The sequence below is a fragment of the Dermacentor albipictus genome, chromosome 4, assembly GCF_038994185.2.
Source record: "Dermacentor albipictus isolate Rhodes 1998 colony chromosome 4, USDA_Dalb.pri_finalv2, whole genome shotgun sequence".
Taxonomy (NCBI): Eukaryota; Metazoa; Arthropoda; class Arachnida; order Ixodida; family Ixodidae; genus Dermacentor; species Dermacentor albipictus.
Window position 1 is genome coordinate 2773982 of NC_091824.1, and position 19006 is coordinate 2792987.

Genomic DNA, 19006 nt, shown 5'->3' on the forward strand with positions numbered 1-19006 from the left:
CCTTTCACCAGGTGTAGAATTTGTGTCCAGGCATGGCATAATTGTTTCACCCACGTGTTGGCTCTGCCATTATGGTTTTACACTAGCTGAGGATTTGTGGATGTTGACTTACGGATTTATTTGTCCAGCTATGTGGAGTACAATGTTGCAATGTAATGTCCCGCCAGGGACCCTTGAGGTTCAAATAAATAAAAAATCTGGGGTAGTTCTTGACTCGTCTTTTTTCCTACGTCGACTTAACAGAAAGCGAGAGGCCAGACTGGCCAAGAAAGTCTGCAGTGTTGTCGAGAGCTGGTTGCATCATTCTTGATTTCTGTATAATATAGCTTTCCCATAGACTGTAGTACTTCATGTAGTACGCCTGTGTTGTAGGTGTGGCTGGGCCAAATGTACCTCCGACTCTTACCTGGAATTTTCTGTCTTTCAAAATGTTACTGTTGAACTTAAGTGCTCTACCAGAAATTTTCTTGCTCATCTTTCCTCTTATTAGAGTAGCATGAGGTACTGCTGTTTAAAGCCTCTTCACTCTCTTCGTTCTTTCATAAGTGGTATTACACAATGCCCTGTAATAATGTTTCTGCTGCTTATGGCCCACTCATATCTGCCAGAAGGGACAACTCTTGAAAAAGGTTTTCCTTGTGCTGTGTGCATGGTTTAGTACAAGCTATAATGTATTTTGACATTTATACATCTGTAGAATCAGCTACCTGATAGATTACTGAGATACTGATCATGCTTATTTGTGCAGTGCTGTTGAACAATACATATTCATGCAACAAATGTTTACACATTCGAAGTATCAGAAAAAATGCTTGTTTTCCAATTTTGCCCTTTGCTTTCGGTTGATGTTGGAATTGCTTGTTAGATTTTGCATATGCATGCCCTTTTTATGCAATGGCCTTTGGGTTCAATAAAGGATGAACTAAATCTAAGTGCAAGAGTTTTTTTTTTACTTGTGACTCCCATCGAAAGGCGACTGCCGTGGCTGGCAACTCAACCCCTCACCTTGTGTTAGCAGCAGAATGTCGTAGCCACAGTGGCAGATGAATAAATTTAAGAACAAGACAGATTTGTGTTTTTTCTTGCCTGTGTATAGGTAAAAAGTGCAATAAATAAGTGAGTCAAAGCAAGAAAGCTGTTTGTGGCCCTTTATTGCATAAACTGCATATTGCGTATGGTTGAAATGCAGAAATTTCTTTTAAACTCCCAGTTCTTGCATGTAGCATGGTACTTCATTACTTATAATGGTAGTAATCACAGTGGACATCATTACATGGGTTTACGCACTAATATATGTGATCACAAAGTTATTAGAAAATGTTATTAGAAACACGTAAGGCGTGGATGTTTCTGCACACTTGATCAGCTGTGAACATGCAAGAACTGTTTGTACTTAAAAAATTCAAAGATTCACAGGAAGGGATGCAACTGGCTGACTTCACTGCACAGTTTTGATTAACTTTTCTTTAACGTGTCGTCTTCTACTGTTTCATCTCCACAAGAACAGGCTCTTTGCCTGCTTTTCGCATTGTTGCATGAGTTTTGCATGACGGTACATTGTCACTGTGCGTGTCACTGTGTCACTGTGTCACTATCAAGCGAATAATTCACTTAATTTTACTAACTGTAGAGCTAATTACCATTCAGAGGAAATGTTTATACAGCTGCAGTAAGGATACAAAGTCCGCAACATATTCAATATTTATTGGTTTTAGTGCAAGGAAAAATATTCTCCAGAGATGTAACTTAATGTGCATGACATATTCAAAAATAAGTTAACGACTCTGTTTATTCAACCCACAGAGTTAGTGCTATCGTTGAAAATTCATTACGATAGCCTGCACATTTGCTCTCTCAAATTTAATAAGTAAGTGAGGTATCTTAACCTTCCAAGATGCATAGGGAAATTCACACTTGAAAACCGACAAGTAAATACAACTGAACGGTACCAGGTTCAGCACAACATTGAAACTTCGGGTACCTTGCTGTCTTGTCATTTGCCCTTGCCGAGGTTGAAATTATTTAGGCTGCTCCGTACGTACGATTTTTGTGTGCTATTTAACAAAAGAAAATGTGAAGACCCCTAAAGGTCATGTCGTCTCGTGGCAACTCGCAGAGGTGTACGAAGCAAAAGTGAAAATGCACTTAATTACCTGCGTAGCATGTCACCGGGACCGGTTGGTCGCAGCTGAAAATCGGGGGGTCGGCACTGCGCCTGCGATTTTCGTCGAAAACGACAGAAATCGCACTTCCTGTGTGGCAAAATCGCATCATGTGAAACAGGCTTAATAACTGAATGCTATTTCTAATTACGCGTGAATAAATCGTCTAGAACTTCCTAGTCGTGTGTTAGCTCAGTGAACATACGCCGCTGCAGGTGAGTCCTCCATTAAATTACCTTCATTTAATTCGAACTTCTTTTAATTCAAACAAATTTTCGGGCCCCTCTGAGTTTCAATTATTGAGATTTGATTGTTTTTGTGTCGATTCTCCCTTAGCCTAAAATGATGGCGGGCCATGCCATAGCAATAGCACCTGTTTACCGGGGCCATCCTGCTGTAGCTGCATGTGGGCTAAAGGGGAGGGGTGGTAGTTGTCGGCGGAACCCCCCTCCCCCAAAATAAATTTCTGGCTATGCCACTGCAGTGCGAGCACCAAAATGCCTGGCAGGCCTTCACAGCTCATTCAGATGTGCCTGTGGCGATTTGAACCTGTAAGTGCAGTAAAAGATGTGCATTCATTTTTTTGAACTGTCCAATTTTTCAGACATTCTTGCCGCCCCTGTGGAGTCCGAAAAATCTGACGTTTACTGTACAACTGACCAAGAGAATGCGCGGTGGAAGTAGGACAGGAACTCTAAGGATCTACACATTGAGGAATGAACGGGAAATAAAGTTGCTGCACTTCTTTGAAAGAGCTTGAGCTCATAAAACATAGTGTTGGTTGACATCGAGATGCAGCTTTTCCTCATCCAAACCGAAATAAACTCTTAAAGCAATGAAACAACACACTGAAGCGTTGTGCGTGGGCGGAGAGTATGTCAGGACAGTTGAGGTTGACTTACCGGCTGTTGCAAGAGAACCTCATTTGTTACAAAATTTGGGCCTCATACCAATGAGCTTGCTATCAGTTGATAGAAATAGCTCATATTTGAAAATATCTGCTGCTGTATGTATGTCATTTTTATTCGTCTTTGACAAAGTTCAACGCGATTTGGAATGGCTTTTACCTTGTTTTTCGAAAATATTTTATTCGCTATGCATTTTACTGAGCCTTCCCTTCTGTTTTCTTTTCGAATAAAATGAACACCACTACTTACTTTTCAAACTGGTCTAAGTTGTTTTTTTTTTAACATGCTTATTGGAATGCATCATGTAACCGCACAAAAACAAGGGACAAAGAAGGAACACACAGGACAGGCACTGAACTTCAACTAAGGTTTACTCCGGGAAATCTCACATTTATACAAGTATCGTAATCACACTTGCTAATCATCAGACAGCCATCACGTGACGTTGGCATGCGGGCGTGAGTGCCGCAAATTTGCTTGTAAATATTCTAACTCTTTATCGCTCAATAACACTGAAGAGCTGTTAACGCAGCTACCAGATTACATTTTTATACAGTAAGCTTCAAAGATTTCTCGGCTCAGTTGTGACGCAAACATCTTCAAGACTTTAGTGTCGCGGAACCTGGGCGTGCAATTACGACAGTGGCGACAATGGTCAGCCAGTTTGCCACCCCCGCCAATCCTTCTACTCCTGCGCGGTGCTCCTGCAGTCTGACATTTAGGCACCGTCCCGTCTGCCCTATGTAGCTATTGCCACAAGTCACGTGATGGCTGTCTGATGATTAGCAAGTGTGATTACGATACTTGTGTAAATGTGAGATTTCCCGGAGTAAACTCTCCTGTGTGTTCCTTCTTTGTCCCTTGTTTTTGTGCGGTTACATGATGCATTTCAATAACGACCACCAACTAGCCCGCTTATCCCTGTTAAATTAACATGCTTACTAGAGAGCCACAGCATCAGGGCGGCATGGTGTCAGCCCGTCTGTGTCATTGTATCACTCAGGCAGTTTTGCAAAGGCACTCAGGGAAAACCTGATAAACTCGGGGAATTCGAAAATGTCAGCTTTGGTTTGCAATGTGAGCTTGTTGGTAACGCATCTTGAATAGGTGTATGCTAGCATGATTAAATGATAGGACAAAAGAAGACATGCAGGGACACGCACAGTGCTGTGTGTTTCCCTGTGTGTCTTCTATTCTCCTGCCTTTTAATCACGCTACTGTACACCTATTCAGCTTAGTAGACACCCTGTTTAGCACTGTGGCTTCAGGCTTTGCTTGGTTCTATGTTATGCTATGTTGCTGCTGATGAGAATCATCATCATCAGCCTGGCTACGCCCACTCCAGGGCAAAGGCCTCTCCCATACTTCTCCAACTACCCCGGTCATGTGCTAATTGTGGCCATGTTGTCCCTGCAAACTTCTTAATCTCATCTGCCCACCTAACTTTCTGCTGCCCCCTGCTGTGCTTCCCTTCTCTTGGAATTCAGTCCATAACCCTTAATGACCATCTGTTATCTTCCCTCCTCATTAGATGCCCTGCCTATGCCAATTTCTTTTTCTTGATTTCAACTAAGATGTCATTAACTTGCGTTCCCTCACCCAATCTGCTCTCTTCTTATCCCTTAACGTTACACCCTTCATTCTTCTTTCCATAGCTCGTTGCGTCGTCCTCAATTTGAGTAGAACCTTTTTCGTAAGCCTCCAGGTTTCTACCCCGCAGGTGAGTACTGGTAAGACACAGCTGTTATACACTTTTCTCTTGAGGGATAATGGCAACCTGGTGTTCATGATCTGAGAATGCCTGCCAAACACACCCCAGCCCATTCTTATTCTTCTGATTATTGCAGTCTCATGATCCGGATCTGCAGTCACTACCTGTCCTAAGTAGATGTATTCCCTTACCACTTCCAGTGTGTCGCTACCTATCGTAAACTGCTGTTCTTTTCCAAGACTGTTAAGCATTGCTTTAGTCTGATGAGAATATTCCCACCCATTTTAAGTATACTCACTAATGCACTGCTCTTGTCTCGATGCAGGCGGCTGTTCAGCGGGTGCAACTTCAAGTTTGGCAATCCCATACACTGCTTCTTCCTGCGGCTTAGGGGTGAGTCACTTTCGTGGCTCAACTTTATGGCATGGTCTATAGCCCACAGCATAAGAGAAGTGGCTGTAGCAGGGCTGCCATTGGCTACAGGTGAAAGCTTGCCAGATGACAACCAAGTAGAATGCGATCCAACCAGTGGCCGAGGTGCCTTGTACACACGGGCCATTCTACTGCTGTGTACTAATGAATGTGACCGCAGTAGCCTGCGACAGCAACCTCCACATGTGGGTGACCTGGGCTGTCAGTAACACGGTGCACATGATCGCATGGCAAACTGACCTGTTGATTCCACAAGGTTGAGCTGGCAGGTATGAGGGGGGTTAATAAGAGGAACTTGCACCACTTGCTTGGTCCACATTTGAGTCTTACTGACCACTCCAATTAAAGTTGCGTATTTTATAACTGTGCCTTGTGGCCTGCATGGCTCTTGTTAAGGGGGGACGTGGCTTTGAAAATCAACTTCCTTATTTCTTCATGGATTTTGATGAAAATTGGCACAAATCTTTAGAATGTCTCCCTGATGCTTCCATAAAAGTTTCAGAGTGATATCTTGAGAACATTTTATTAAATTTGATTCAGTGGACTGTTTCAACCTTGAACTTTGTGTAAAGCCTGGCTGGGGAACTTAAAAAACGTGATAGAAGGCTTGTTAAAGGGACCCTGAAACGATTTTGACGATTTTCTACAAACATACTGAGTCGTTCGAGTAGGTCCTTCTGATCATTAATTGACACATCTAAGTGCTCCATGTAAAGCGTGGAATTTATTATAAGGTTTTAAAAATGCACATCGCTGCCGATCGCAGCACACTGCTCGGCGGAATTTTAAGCCGCCCCTACCCATATGACGGAAATCCAGTGGGGCGAGCTATCCGATTGGCTGACCAGGGCGTGTGATCGACAATTTTTCCAACTTTATGGTAAACAAATGATGTTCGTAATAGTTGAAATGTTAGTTAATTTGTTTTTATAAAAAGAAAATAACATAAAGAGAATGCACAAAAACAATTTTTCAGTACACTTAGGCACTTTCGGCACACAGCAATTGTCGTCTGCTTGTGTTACAACATGCTTCGTCTTTGACGAGAGCTCCGCCGTCAGTGATGGTTTGTCTTTTCGCGAGCGCTATGCTTCGACTTTGTTGCATTGTGGGCTGCAAACGTAGCGACTGGCAATATGTCAAGCTACGACATCGTGTCCCTCTGCAAGCCAGTAGACGAGCGGTCTGTCTGCAGCGCATCGGACTGCCACTATCCGATCGGCGCCAGGATTTGTGTGATTGTGGCTGTCACTTTACACCGGAAGATTACTAACGCAATAGCGTTTCGCATATTAGGGTAAACGCAAGCGTAAGAGGACAGGGCCTGGCCGTGTCCCCTTGCGTGTCGTTTCAGGTGATGAACAGAAGCGCAACTGTGGTCTGCACGGTGCAGCCACCTGGTGGCATAGAGCTCCACCACACACAGTAGCAGTAACAAAATGTATTCTTCTTTACTGCTGGTGTAAATTTTTTGCAGGAGTGTAATCGTTAACACATTGTTTTTGTAAATGTTTAAAATGTTTTACACTTGGTTAGAGCTCTTTCTTTGGCTGGTTAAGCTCTGCACCAACGGGTGGTTGAACCGTGGAGACCAATCAGGCAGCTCACGTACGTCTACGCTAAAGTTCCTTCATCAGCTTGAGTTTATGCCTCCACCGTTCCGTCGAAATATTCAGGTAGCGTGCGATTACCGGAATACCAGACACGTTCGGTGCTACGACAGAATTATCGCAACGCACGCTGCTTCGATAACTCTCGCTTGGAGTCGACGGCCAAGCAGCTAGTGGAGAGGTTTCTCGCGGGCGGGCTCCAAAACAACCGGAAGTGGATAATGTGACATCGCATCCTGACGCAGAACCAGTGAAGGCGGAGCTTAGCCCCGGCCGCTCGGTGAACGAGCTGAGGAGGAAGAGCATGGCTAGGGAGGAGGGTAACTTGTAATCGCTTGTTGCTCCATTAATACGTAACGCTTCACTTAAATTGTGGTGCGAATGTTCTACTTAATCTGTACCCTACGCTTCTACAAAATTTGTCCGAACCGTTTCAGGGGCCCTTTAAGTACTGACTGCATAGCTAAATGAATGCTGAAGGTCGTGACATTCTTGTTTTTTTTTTTTCAACACAAATTTTTTGGAGTGTCGTTTTTTATGTTACCTTCATGTCAAGCACACTTTCGGGGTGAACGACTAGCCACCTAATAAATTTATAAAACATCAAGGCCTAAAAGCAAGAATGTCACAACCTGCACTGTAGCCCAAGGAACAAGACAAAAAAAAAAAGAAACAGAGTCAGAATAGGTTAAACGGTAACAAAGAAATCAGCTGCGGAAACTGAGCAGAAAGGCAAAAACACAGTTTTGAGAAAAAGGCCTTCAAAGTTTTGCCTTGCCTCCACTCTTCTAAAATGCACCAGGATTGTATTTTTTATTTATGAATACTGCGATCTTGTACACAAGATCATAGCAGGTGGGAAACATTGTGTTAAGATACAGAATTACAGACACAAAGAGAACAAAATTGCACATAGAAATTCAACAAGAGAATACAGCGACAAGGTCAATTAATAACAATCAATTCAAATGCTCTTGAAATGAATGTAATGATGTCTGTCTGACAACATCATCCGTGAGGTTATTCCAATCAGTGATGGTCCTTGGAAAAAAGGAATATTTAAAACAATTAACTCGCGGATTTAATGGTGTTATAGAAAGAGAATGGCGATTTCTAGTTTGGTACCCCGAGGAATAGATAAGGATATTGGAGGTGTCAACTTTGAAATTATTATTAATTAATTGATAGAAAAACTTTAAGCGACATATGCGATTTCTGTTAGGAATAGAGGGTAAACCACTTTTTCTGAGGAGGTCACTGACTGATGCTGGCCCGTAAGTGTTATATATAAACCTTACTGCTTTCTTTTGGATTCTTTCAAGTTTATTTATGTTTACCTTTGTAAAAGGGTCCCAAATAATTACTGCATATTCTAAGATTGGTTTAATAATAGTGTTGTAGGCAAGGAGGCGTGTACCAGAGGTTGCTAGCTTAAGCGAGCGTCGTAAGAAAAAAAGCTTTCGGAGAGCGTTTGCTGAAACATAGTCGACATGCCTGGTCCAAGAAAGATTATCAGAGATCCATAGACCTAGATACTTATATTCTGTGACTTCATGAAGAAAATTATTATTAGCAGTGTAGTAATATAGAAGAGGGATCTTTTTAAGTGTTATTCTCATAAATACGCTTTTTTCAAAGTTAATTGACATTTGCCACTTCTCACACCAAGAAACTATCTTTGCAAAATCATTATTCAGCCTAATTTGATCATCAGTCGAACTTATTTTCTCATACAGCACGCAGTCGTCCGCATATAACCTAACACGTACTGACAGGTTTTTAACAATATCATTAATAAACAATAAAAACAGTAGGGGGCCGAGGACGGATCCCTGGGGAACACCAGAATCGACAGGAACGTAATTGGAGCAAGTTTTATGCAGTTCGACAAACTGACGGTGATCAGATAGGTGCGATTGTATCCATGTTAATATCTGTTTATTATTTATAATAAAACTGACTTTATGAAGTAGTTTCTTGTGCGAAACCTTATCGAAAGCTTTTCGAAAGTCCATAAAGATAACGTCAGTTTGTTTTCCTTCGTTGATTGCTGTCGCAAAATCATGGATTGTTTCGACCAGCTGAGTGCATGTGGAATACCCTCGTCTGAAACCGTGTTGAACAGCTGCCAGTACATTATGCTCGTCGAGGAAATTAGTTAGATGCTTATGAATGATGTGTTCCAATAATTTGCACGTTGTTGAAGTTAATGAAATAGGGCGATAATTTTTAATACACGTCTTCTCTCCACTTTTGTGCAAAGGCTTAATTCTAGCAGTTTTCCAATCACACGGTAGAACACCTTCTTTCAATGATTGAGTGAATGGGACGCACAAATACTTTGAACACCACTCTGCATACTGTTTAAGGAAGGCATTTGGAATATCATCTGGTCCAGGTGATTTCTTAATATCCAGTTTTAACAATAGATTAAAAACACCCTCTTCAGAAATTATAACATCAGGCATGGAAGGAAGGGACACGCTAAAGGGTGGGAGACGCCCGTCATCTTTCTTGAAAACTTTCTTAAAGGTGTTATTAAATGCTGCTGAAACCTGGACATTGTCACTTACATGTTGTCCATTTATAATAAATGCATCGGTAGAACGAGAAACTGGTGCAATTGACCGCCAAAACTTTTCAGGTGCAGTTTTTATAAAAGCCGGAAGTTGCTTATTGTAGTATTTTTCTTTATCTTCCAGAATGCACTGTTTTAATTTCTCTGAAACTTCATGAATTTTTGCCTCTAAAAGGCTGAGCTTGATTTTTTTATTCTTTTCTTTAATCGCTTTAGCTTGCGCTGCAATTGCAAAGTTTCTCGCGTAATCCAGGGATTGTTTTTGTCTGACTTCTTGCATATCACTGGTACAAAACGCTGAATGCAGTCACGAACAATGTTTTTGAAAACAAGCCACAGGTCATCCACGCTACAAGTGCTGTGCAGAAAACCATAATAATGAAAATCTAAAATATCAATAATCGATTCACTGTCAGCACGGGCAAAATTCGGAAAGTGTCGAGTATCACCCTTTCGGTCCAATAATATGTCTTCTATTGCCAAGATTACAGCTTGATGATCAGAAATACCGGCCACTACATTGCATGAAAGTTTTTCTTTGATATTGCCTCGTACCAAGAATAAATCCAGTATTGATGAAAAATCTTGTTGGATTCTAGTAGGGTTCTTCACAATTTGTAAGAGATCGAAATGAAACATGATATCAAGCAGAGCATCTCCTACAGCGTGCGGAGATTGAACAGAAAAAGTAGCCCAGTTTATGTTTGGTAAGTTAAAACCTCCAGCTAAAATTAACTTATCGTCTGGTTTCGTGTAGCAATAAAGATACGTATTTCTTAACTTCATCTAAGACAGCGACAGAGGAACCGGGAGGCCTATAGATAGCACCAAGGATATATCGGAAATTGTTAGCATATACTTTACAGAAGACAGCTTCAACTGTAGCAACATCAGGCAGTTTTAAAATCTGAAATGTGCTTTTGAACAGTATAGCCACTCCGCCACCTCTTCTGTCGCGGTCTTTCCGAAAGACTTTATAGTTTCTTGGCACAAATTCGGAATCAAATATTTCTTCATCTAACCATGTCTCTGTTAGCACAGCCATGTCCGGATTATGCGTTAACAGCATACCTTCCAGATGGGAGACTTTGTTCACGACGCTACGACAATGAATACTAATTATTGTTAATGTCCTCCTATCTTCCCTTTGTGGTCATTTCTTTCTTTCCGAAATTTTGTAGCGAGCATTGTTCGCTGAGTCCCAAGCAAACATCATACCATCTACACACAGCTTGTTAAAAAAAAGCTTGACCCTAGCTCCGTTCGATCTCTCTTCCGCAGAGCTTTCCCATAACTTCTTTCTAATATTTCGAACGGCGAAAGAAAAGTCTTCCGTGATCGAAAATTCCTTTCCCTTGAGCTTATAGCAAGCTTTTAGGATGGAATGTTTTTCGCGGTAGTCTAAAAACTTAATGATTATTGGGCGACCATTCTTGCTCTTTCTTCCGAGCCTGTGGCATCTCTCTATGCCTTTAACAGTAACATCTAGTTTTTCTTTAAACACCGTCTCGTTCACCTTCGCGATAAGAGATTCAGCAGTTTCGTCGCTCTCTTCTTTTATTCCGAAAATAATTCCGAAATAATTCCTTGGTGTCCTTAGCACAGCAGGGCTTCTTGGGCATGTGGCCTTTTATCTGATGTTTCGATGCCTTTTCTTTTTCGTAGGGCATCCTTTTCTGCAGTTCTTTGAAGGGAATGCTTTCCTGGCTTCAAGCCAAGTGAAGCACAAAACTGTCTGTATGCACGAAGCATTCCGGCGTTGTACTTGCAGACTGCCTCATTGACAGCTGTCTCCACTGCAGTCAATGAAGCATTTTGCTCTTTTGGTAGAATTGACCAAATGACGGAGTGGAGACTCTCGGCTGCATTCTGAGTCTTCTTGCCTTGGCAATGGCTGAGTAGCTGAGGATCCGAGAGGCGTTGATACACAGGCAGCAACGCAGCTGAAACATGTGTTGCCAATTTGTACTTGTGTTCTGGCAGAGCTTTACCTTCAGCTTCTGCAGCCCGGTGTCTGCACCAGCTCAGGGGTCCTGGAGGGCAGAGCTCATGAAGAGGGTCTTTATCTGTTGAAGTGATATGATAGAAGGTTGCCATTATGGCCCTTTGCATATCATCTACTTCACTATTGTTACGTATGGCCATGCCATAATAATTGGTGAGCTTTTTGATTAGGTCTTGGGTCAGTGAGGATAGCAATAGGGGCTTGTTGGTACGGCATATCTTATTTTGTTATAGCGCAAGCTTGACAAGGACAATAGAAGGCACATCTGACACACACAGCGCTACTTTCAACAACAGGTTTATTTCTCGTTCTCGTCGCTATATATACACCCTCGACCCGTCATACACCACGTGTAACATTTTTGGAAAAATAAACAAAAGATATAAACTGGGAACCACACGTAGGCATTTTCTTGATTCACATATTCAAAGCAATGTACACGTTCAACACGAACAAAGATAATTCAGCTCTTTTGATGATAATGAAATGGAAGGTTTACTGACGCATGCATCGCCGAATGTTGATATGTGTCTGGCTTCTATTATCAAGCGCGTCATGTCACACCTGCTTCTACTCATGATCACTGTTTCTTTAAATCTTGGTTTGCACTTGCATCTCTGGCAATGGATGGCAAGAAAGCCGTCAGCGGCCACGTTGTTAACTTTGTTATTATGTTCTCGTAGCCTGTCATTTATGCATCTACCTGTTTGACCGACGTAGGATTGTCCACCGCTGAGAGGAATATGGTATACCACACCGACGATGCAATCAACGAATTTGTTTTTATGTTCTTTTTTGCATGCGCGACGTGGGTTTCTTTCCGGCCTTGTGTTTTTACAGAGTCTGGCCAATTTATTATGTGCCAAAAACACAACGTTAATGCCGCTCCTTCCAGCAATCTTCTTTATTCTATGGGAGAATCCGTGTATGTAGGGGATGACGGCAACCTTTCCTTTGTTCATGTCAGTGCTCGACACGTGCACCTGCTCCGAACTGCTTTGCTGCGCCTTCTTAAGCAGTCCTTCTGCGACTGACACAAGCACGTGGCTCGGGTAACCAGCGCAGCTTAAACGCGAGGCTTGCCGTTCGAAGCTATCGTACATTAGGTGTTGGCATGATTTTTTTTTTTCAGTGCTTCGCTGAAACACATCTTCGCGATTTCCCTCTTCACAAGCTTTGTATGCGCGGAATGAAATGGTAAAAGTCGCTTACTTGCCCTAGGTTCGTAACACCAGCAGGTTTCGTTATCGGTGAGCACAAACTTAATGTCAAGGAATCTAATCCTCCCGTCACATGGCATTTCAAAGGTCACTTCTAGTGGATTTAGACAGTCACGAATAGTGGTAAAAACAGGAGCACATTCATTAGTAAAACAAGCAGATGAACAGTCAATTAGAACTAAAAAGTCGTCAACATATCTAAAAACTTTTACAACCTTAGATTCGTGAAGGCGCTGTGACAGGTCTCTGTCAAGTTTGGCTAAAAAGAGATTACTTAGCACTGGTGCTAGGCAAGAACCTATACACACTCCTTGTTTCTGCAGATACAGGGTACCTTTGTTCACAATAAACGTAGATGACAAATAAAACCTAAGTAATTCTAAAAAATTGTCAATGGATGTACCTGCTTCCGTGCTAAACCTAACGGCACCATATGTATCTATGCAACTGTCAATACAGGTTAATATAATTCTGATTGTGGCAGAGAATAATAAAGGTCTTTAACATCGGCAGAGAAGGCCTTTAAACGTTGATTTTCATGAGCTCTTACAAAATTTAAAACCTCCTCAGAACTCTTTGTCAGGAAAGGGTCACTGATGTCTAACAAGTTTAGTTTTTCTTGAAGGTACATGGCGACAGATTTCTGCCACATGTCCCTCTCAGAAACTATCAACCTGAACGCCCCGGGGCCATCACCCTGAACAGGCCATCCTTCCCTTCAATTGGTTTACCTCTGCTTTTTGAAACAAGTGTTCGCAGGGCTGTACCCACCCTCTTTTTCACTTGATTGATACAGTCCTCTTTGGTGAATGTAATGAAGCCATAAGCCTTGTCTTCACAAAGGGCCTGGAAAGTACGGCTATCCCCATCACAAACAATAGATGTGTAGCGGAAGTCATTCCTTTCCAGTGGCCTTCTGAACAAGATCAACGCTGCCTCGACCTCCATTCGGCTTGAGTTTGCAACGGTGTTCTTTTGGCACATGAGATTCTCTTTCCATTCACTGTAGCCTTCATTGTTTTCTTTCGGCCCAAGCATGCATCCATGGCATCTATTCGAGAGCGCAACGCAGTCAAGCACCAGACCAGTGAAAAATTCAATTATTGTGGCCACACCAATATGGGATGCACGGCTGCCACAGCATCAGAAAAGAGACTTGCCGCAGCCATCTCACCAGCAGGCCTGAATTTTGATTTCAGATATCTTTGGAATGTCTTATGGTGCAAGCCTCGGTGTGAAACGTTCATTACTGACCAAAAGTCAGTCAGTGCAGTTGGACCGCTGCCAGTGGTTTTAATTGCTTGCATTGCACGCATATTCACGTCAAAAGCCTTACCACCCTCTACTCGCGGCGATGACCATTCACTTGCAACAATGCCGCAGGCATTGCAGGTCAGTAGCATTCGTGCAGCCAATCCATGCCTTGTTCCCAAATGAACAGTCAGTCCCGGCTGAGAGCATTCTTGGCACAACGCATTCTTGTACAAAGCATTCAATGCTGTGACCTGCACCACCAAAAACTCATCCGCCAGCTCCACATTGGCACAACTTCCTCTCTCACCTGTGAGCTTCATTTTTCTCTTGGTTGCCGAAACAGAACCGAGTCATGTTTGCACTGTCTCGGCTCGCCCATGAGAAGCTTCTATCGATATGTAGTGCGGTTCAAAGTGAGCCTGAATTGTACTGCCGAATCTCGACTGCGTTTCATCCACCCGCGAGGTGCTTGGTCGTGGGTCCGAGTCGTCGGCGCGTGAAGTGCTTGGTTGCGGGTCCGAGTCGTCGGCGCGCAAGGTGCTTGGTTGCGAGTCCGAGGCATCCATACATTGAGGGAACTGCTGCTGTGTGTCCACGATGTCCGCGCCGCACTGAACATCAGCAGAATTGGAACTGGAAGCTGTTGACAACGCTTTACTTTACTGTTGACAACGCTTACGGCTGCCAAATTTATGCGAAGTTTTGTATTTCTTCTTGCGCCGTCGCCGATCCGTGATCACAGCCAAGACCTAGCGCGAAACTATGCCATGGAGCTTCAGAGCCGCTACCGAAACTATGGAGAGGCTCTTGATACGGGCGATAGAGAACGTAGCTGCGGGAAGAGCAGATGACGTGCGGCACTTTGCCCGCCATTGCTAGGGGCAACCGCTCCAGAGACCAACGGGGCCGCGCGCCGCTGACACGCGGCGCGCGCCTCCAATCAGGAACCCCCGCGAGACCTCGAAACTTTAGCTTTTTCTGCGTTTCTTTTCGCTCAGAGGAAGCCAGGAAGGCACCAGATTTGAAGCTGAAGAAATGCTCTTTCTGTTGTGACCAAGATGGCAGCGCTCGGTTGCGCTGTTACAGAGATATCGTGGCTTGAAAAACACCGTCTTTTTGCGATTTCCGCAAAACTTCTCGTCGCTGTGGCTGATACATTTTTTTAAAAGCACTTATAAGCGGTTTTCAGGGAAGATATTTTGGAATCAGGTACAGAAAGGGTTATAAAAACTGAAAATGTGATTTTCGAAAAATAGATTTTTCGGTCATTTTTCGCGATGCGAAAGCCACATCCCACCTTACGTGCTGTTACTTCGACCTAGAGTCTAATTGCCTCAAATGGTGGTCTCTGATCGAGCTTTAGCTCTGAAAATGATTATCTGCATTTGCTATGGGGGAGAGGCTCTGCTTCATATCGGACCTGTAAAATCAAAGCGAGATCCTTTCCAAAGTAGCGTTGGCCACAACCAAAAGTGCAGTTTAACTGGAGTTTGGGCCAGACTCCAGCTCTCGCATAAAACCCCTCCATGTAAAACTCCTTTGCTGGGGCCTTTGAGACTTTTGGGGCCTTTGAACTAAAAAAAAAGCACTTTGTGGCTGACTGGATTAGCCAGGTTTTTCATGTGCACCTCTAGTTCCGCATCAGCTGTTGACCACCATACATAAGTACCACCCTGCTAGCTCCTTATTGTGATTGCTCCCCAGATTCCCTTTATGTTAGTTTTTTGAGAATGAGAACTTGCTGCTGTTTAGAAAATTCAATGGCCATGAAGTAGGTAATTCTGGCTGACAGCCAGTTCTATCTTTACAAAAGAAGGTCTTCCAGTTTGGATCAAGTACAGTAGGTCGTAGACTATATTTTACTTGTGCGAAAAGTTTAATTTGAGCAATATTTCAGTGTATTGTGTGTGCGTGATGTTGGTTATTGTGACAGGAAGTAAATTCAGCCAGAGTGTTTTCCTGCCAGGACACCTTCCTGCATGAGCAGTAGCATTTGAGAAAGGCAATTTACATCTGCACTGTCACTCAACTTCTTGAAAGAAAGTTTTGCAGTCACTTTAGCATGCGCTTAAGAGGATGAAGGCAAAAGTCTGCGTGCTCATGAGACATTAATAAAGGGGGAAGAGGGGTTTAGGAACCTTTTTTTTAATTTTTTGACCAAATTTAATAAAAATTGTCACCTAGACAGAGTTTTTCATGCTGATCTCGAAATTATAGTTACTTTTTAAATTGACTAAGTGGTTCCAGATATAACTAAAATTAATCACTTATTCTTTGTCTAAAAAATTGTAAGAAGAGTATCAGCCAGAATGTTTATAAATACATATGGCTGGATACTACAAAGTGTAAGCAACACAACTGTAGGACAACTCTTTTATATTGCAGGTATTACCAATTCTACAGCAATTTGAAGTTCAATCTCCAGACACGGCAATCATGTGGTTCAATTAGTAGCCAGATATTAAAGTTTACAAAAGTGAAATTAAAGAATCTGCTCCTAGCATTGTGTAGTACACACATATAGCTACGTGCCGCTGTTAAAATTATGGTTCTATGTGCCCTGAAGACCGAGATAGCGCTTCGACAAACTTATAAAACACCAAAAACTTGAAACTTGAAACTTGAAAAACAAAATGAGCTTACTTTTATAACAGAACACCACAAAATGTTTGAATATATACAAATGCTATTGCATTAGTAGCCTCCAGAAATGTAGTCTGTCTGGCTAGTGTCTGTATGGGGATGCCTTCCGAGTACCCGCTGCAAGTTTTCAGCAGATGCATGCTCAGCAGACGTAGCCAGCATGTAGTTTGTTCCGGCAGCAGTGTTGTCAACGGGACCTGCTAGTTCTGATTTTTGGTCAGTAGCAGGAGTTGACGCTAATGCTTAAAGTTTTACTTGAGCTTCACTGTCACTACGGTGAAAAAATTTCGGCTACAGAATAGTAGCGTCGTCCCGAAATGTCAATGAAACATGGCCGTTGTCGGGAGGGCTTCGAGGGACTAGTCCTGACACGCCATTGGGATTTCCGGCGCCGCTCGACTGCGGAAGCGGGCGCCCTAAATATAGACCTTTTTTGTCCACGCTTGCGGCAGCAATGCATTCATGACCCCAGTAAACTTCCGCTCATGCATTTCTGAAAGTCAAATTACCTAAGAAAACGGAACTATCTTGCGCATAGTTTATTGTGGGCACATATTCTTGGTGTGTTCAAATATAAGGAAAGTGCGGCATGTGTTGACCTCGTGTACGGGCTTTTTTTGTTGGACTGAACAATAGAATTCACTTGTAGAGCATTCCAACTTCACAGCAAAACTGATGCCAGCTGGAGGGTTCTGTAATTTTATAGGCTATTAACTTGTGTTGTTCCAGAAGGCTTAACCGGAGGTTTTCTGGGAAGCCTGTTTGTAAGCATGAAAAGTTGGACGTAGTGTGAGCACGGCTGAATAAATGTACACTCGCCAACTAAAAAAATTCAAAACAGAGATTGATGTTTCGGCACGGTGCCTTGTTCACAATGAATGAATGCATGGTGGTCTTTATTATATACGCGTTAGAAGATGTAACACGCTTGCGCACAACTCAGGGAGGTGTCCCCGTGTCCGGTTTATCGTGTTAATAATAGATTGTATGCATTATTGGGGTGATAATTTTTTTTTCTCTCTTTCGATGATAGAAACCGAATGCAGTTAATACTATGTCCAGTCTTTTTGTGATGCACTGCCAGGGCGCTGGAGACCGTGTGTCCTTTGGCTACATCATTGCGATGCTGCTGTAGCCTTCTTTTAAAGTTCCCCGTCTCGCCTACGTAGCACACATAGCAGTCCTGGCGAGGAATTTGGTAGATGACACCCGGAAGTTTTTCTTTTTCGAGGCAGTCTTTCACTCGGACGAGTTGTTGTTTTAGCTTGCTTGAAGGGACGTGGCAGATTTGTACATGCGTGAGCGCACACACACGTTATGTCACATTGGCGAGAACAACAGCGTCTATTGTTAGACCGATAGTTCGACACACTGGTGCAGCCAGCATAACCGGGCGCGGCGAACGGACTTCGATGTGGCCAGCGTCGAGCGACGCTCAGCCGTGTGCCAGTAACGTTGGACCATAAATGCGCCTCATCGATGTCATCAGGAAACGGCGTGGCGGGGTGTCGTTTCTCAACATTGTATGCCGACTTCCTCTTCCTTCTTTTTTTTCTTCTAAATTTGAACTTCATAGCGAACTTTGGAGTCGAGGTTGGCATCGCTGTCAGCGTGGGAAACCTCGTTGGCATGCTTGGCATGTGCGGAGCGGCCGTGGAGTGATGCAGACGACGCCAATCTAGCCAATGGCGTGGCTAGCTGAGGGTCACGTGCCTCTGTCGATCAATTACAGCACGCATTGGGTCTTCTTTTTGAGGCACAATTTCTTCACTGCCAATGTGCAGTGAGCCGGTGGTGGCGGGAAAACGAAGATGACAGACTGCTCTTTCAAACAACATACGGGTCGGCACGACCAAACGACTGCGGGGGCCATCACGTGTCGTAGAAAAAGCACTTCTTTAGGGAAACATTGGCTCATATTTAGCCCACACTGGTGACGAAAATTTATATTACGGCTAAAATATTGATTTAGAATGCGCAAAATTTGGTGAAGTGGTAGAATAATGGTTAGAAATTCCGAAAATACCGTTTTCGAAATATTGATTTTTCGGTCTCTAAAACCCGTGTCCCCCCCTTAAATTACTTGACATTGTCATTCGAAGGTGTTGTTACTTCTTATTACTTGTTTTGTACCACCAAAGGTCGTGGGGTCGAGTGCCTTAACACCACTGGTCGAGGGTATGACCCCCCTCAAAGGTGGTGGGTGCCTTGAATATTTTAATTAACAGTGCCTTAATTAACTTCACCTTAACACCAATAGTCATGGGTTCGACGCTCACCAATGGTTGTATGTTCGACTCCCATCAATTTTGGGGCAACGGAAGTTTGGTGCCATAATGCCAGATGGTCAATTTTTCGACCCATGAGCCATTTAAGGCTTTTTCCTTAATTAATTAATGAAGCAACCCATGCTGCCACTCGTTTTATGGTTAACAACATATTCTAGTCTGAAGGCAGAGTCGCAAAAAAGGCACACCAGACAC

The 19006-nt window shown here is 43.1% G+C and overlaps 1 protein-coding gene across 6 annotated transcripts in view; it reads left to right on the plus strand.

Annotated features, from left to right (window-relative positions):
• LOC139059016 (nuclear factor related to kappa-B-binding protein) overlaps positions 1-19006 on the plus strand; it is a 617245-nt gene that overhangs the window by 50060 nt on the left and 548179 nt on the right. For all 6 annotated transcript variants that reach the window (XM_070536798.1, XM_070536799.1, XM_070536801.1 and 3 more), the window contains one exon: positions 5107-5174. In XM_070536798.1, coding sequence (XP_070392899.1) covers positions 5107-5174 — 68 coding nt within the window. The remainder of the gene's footprint in view (positions 1-5106; positions 5175-19006) is intronic.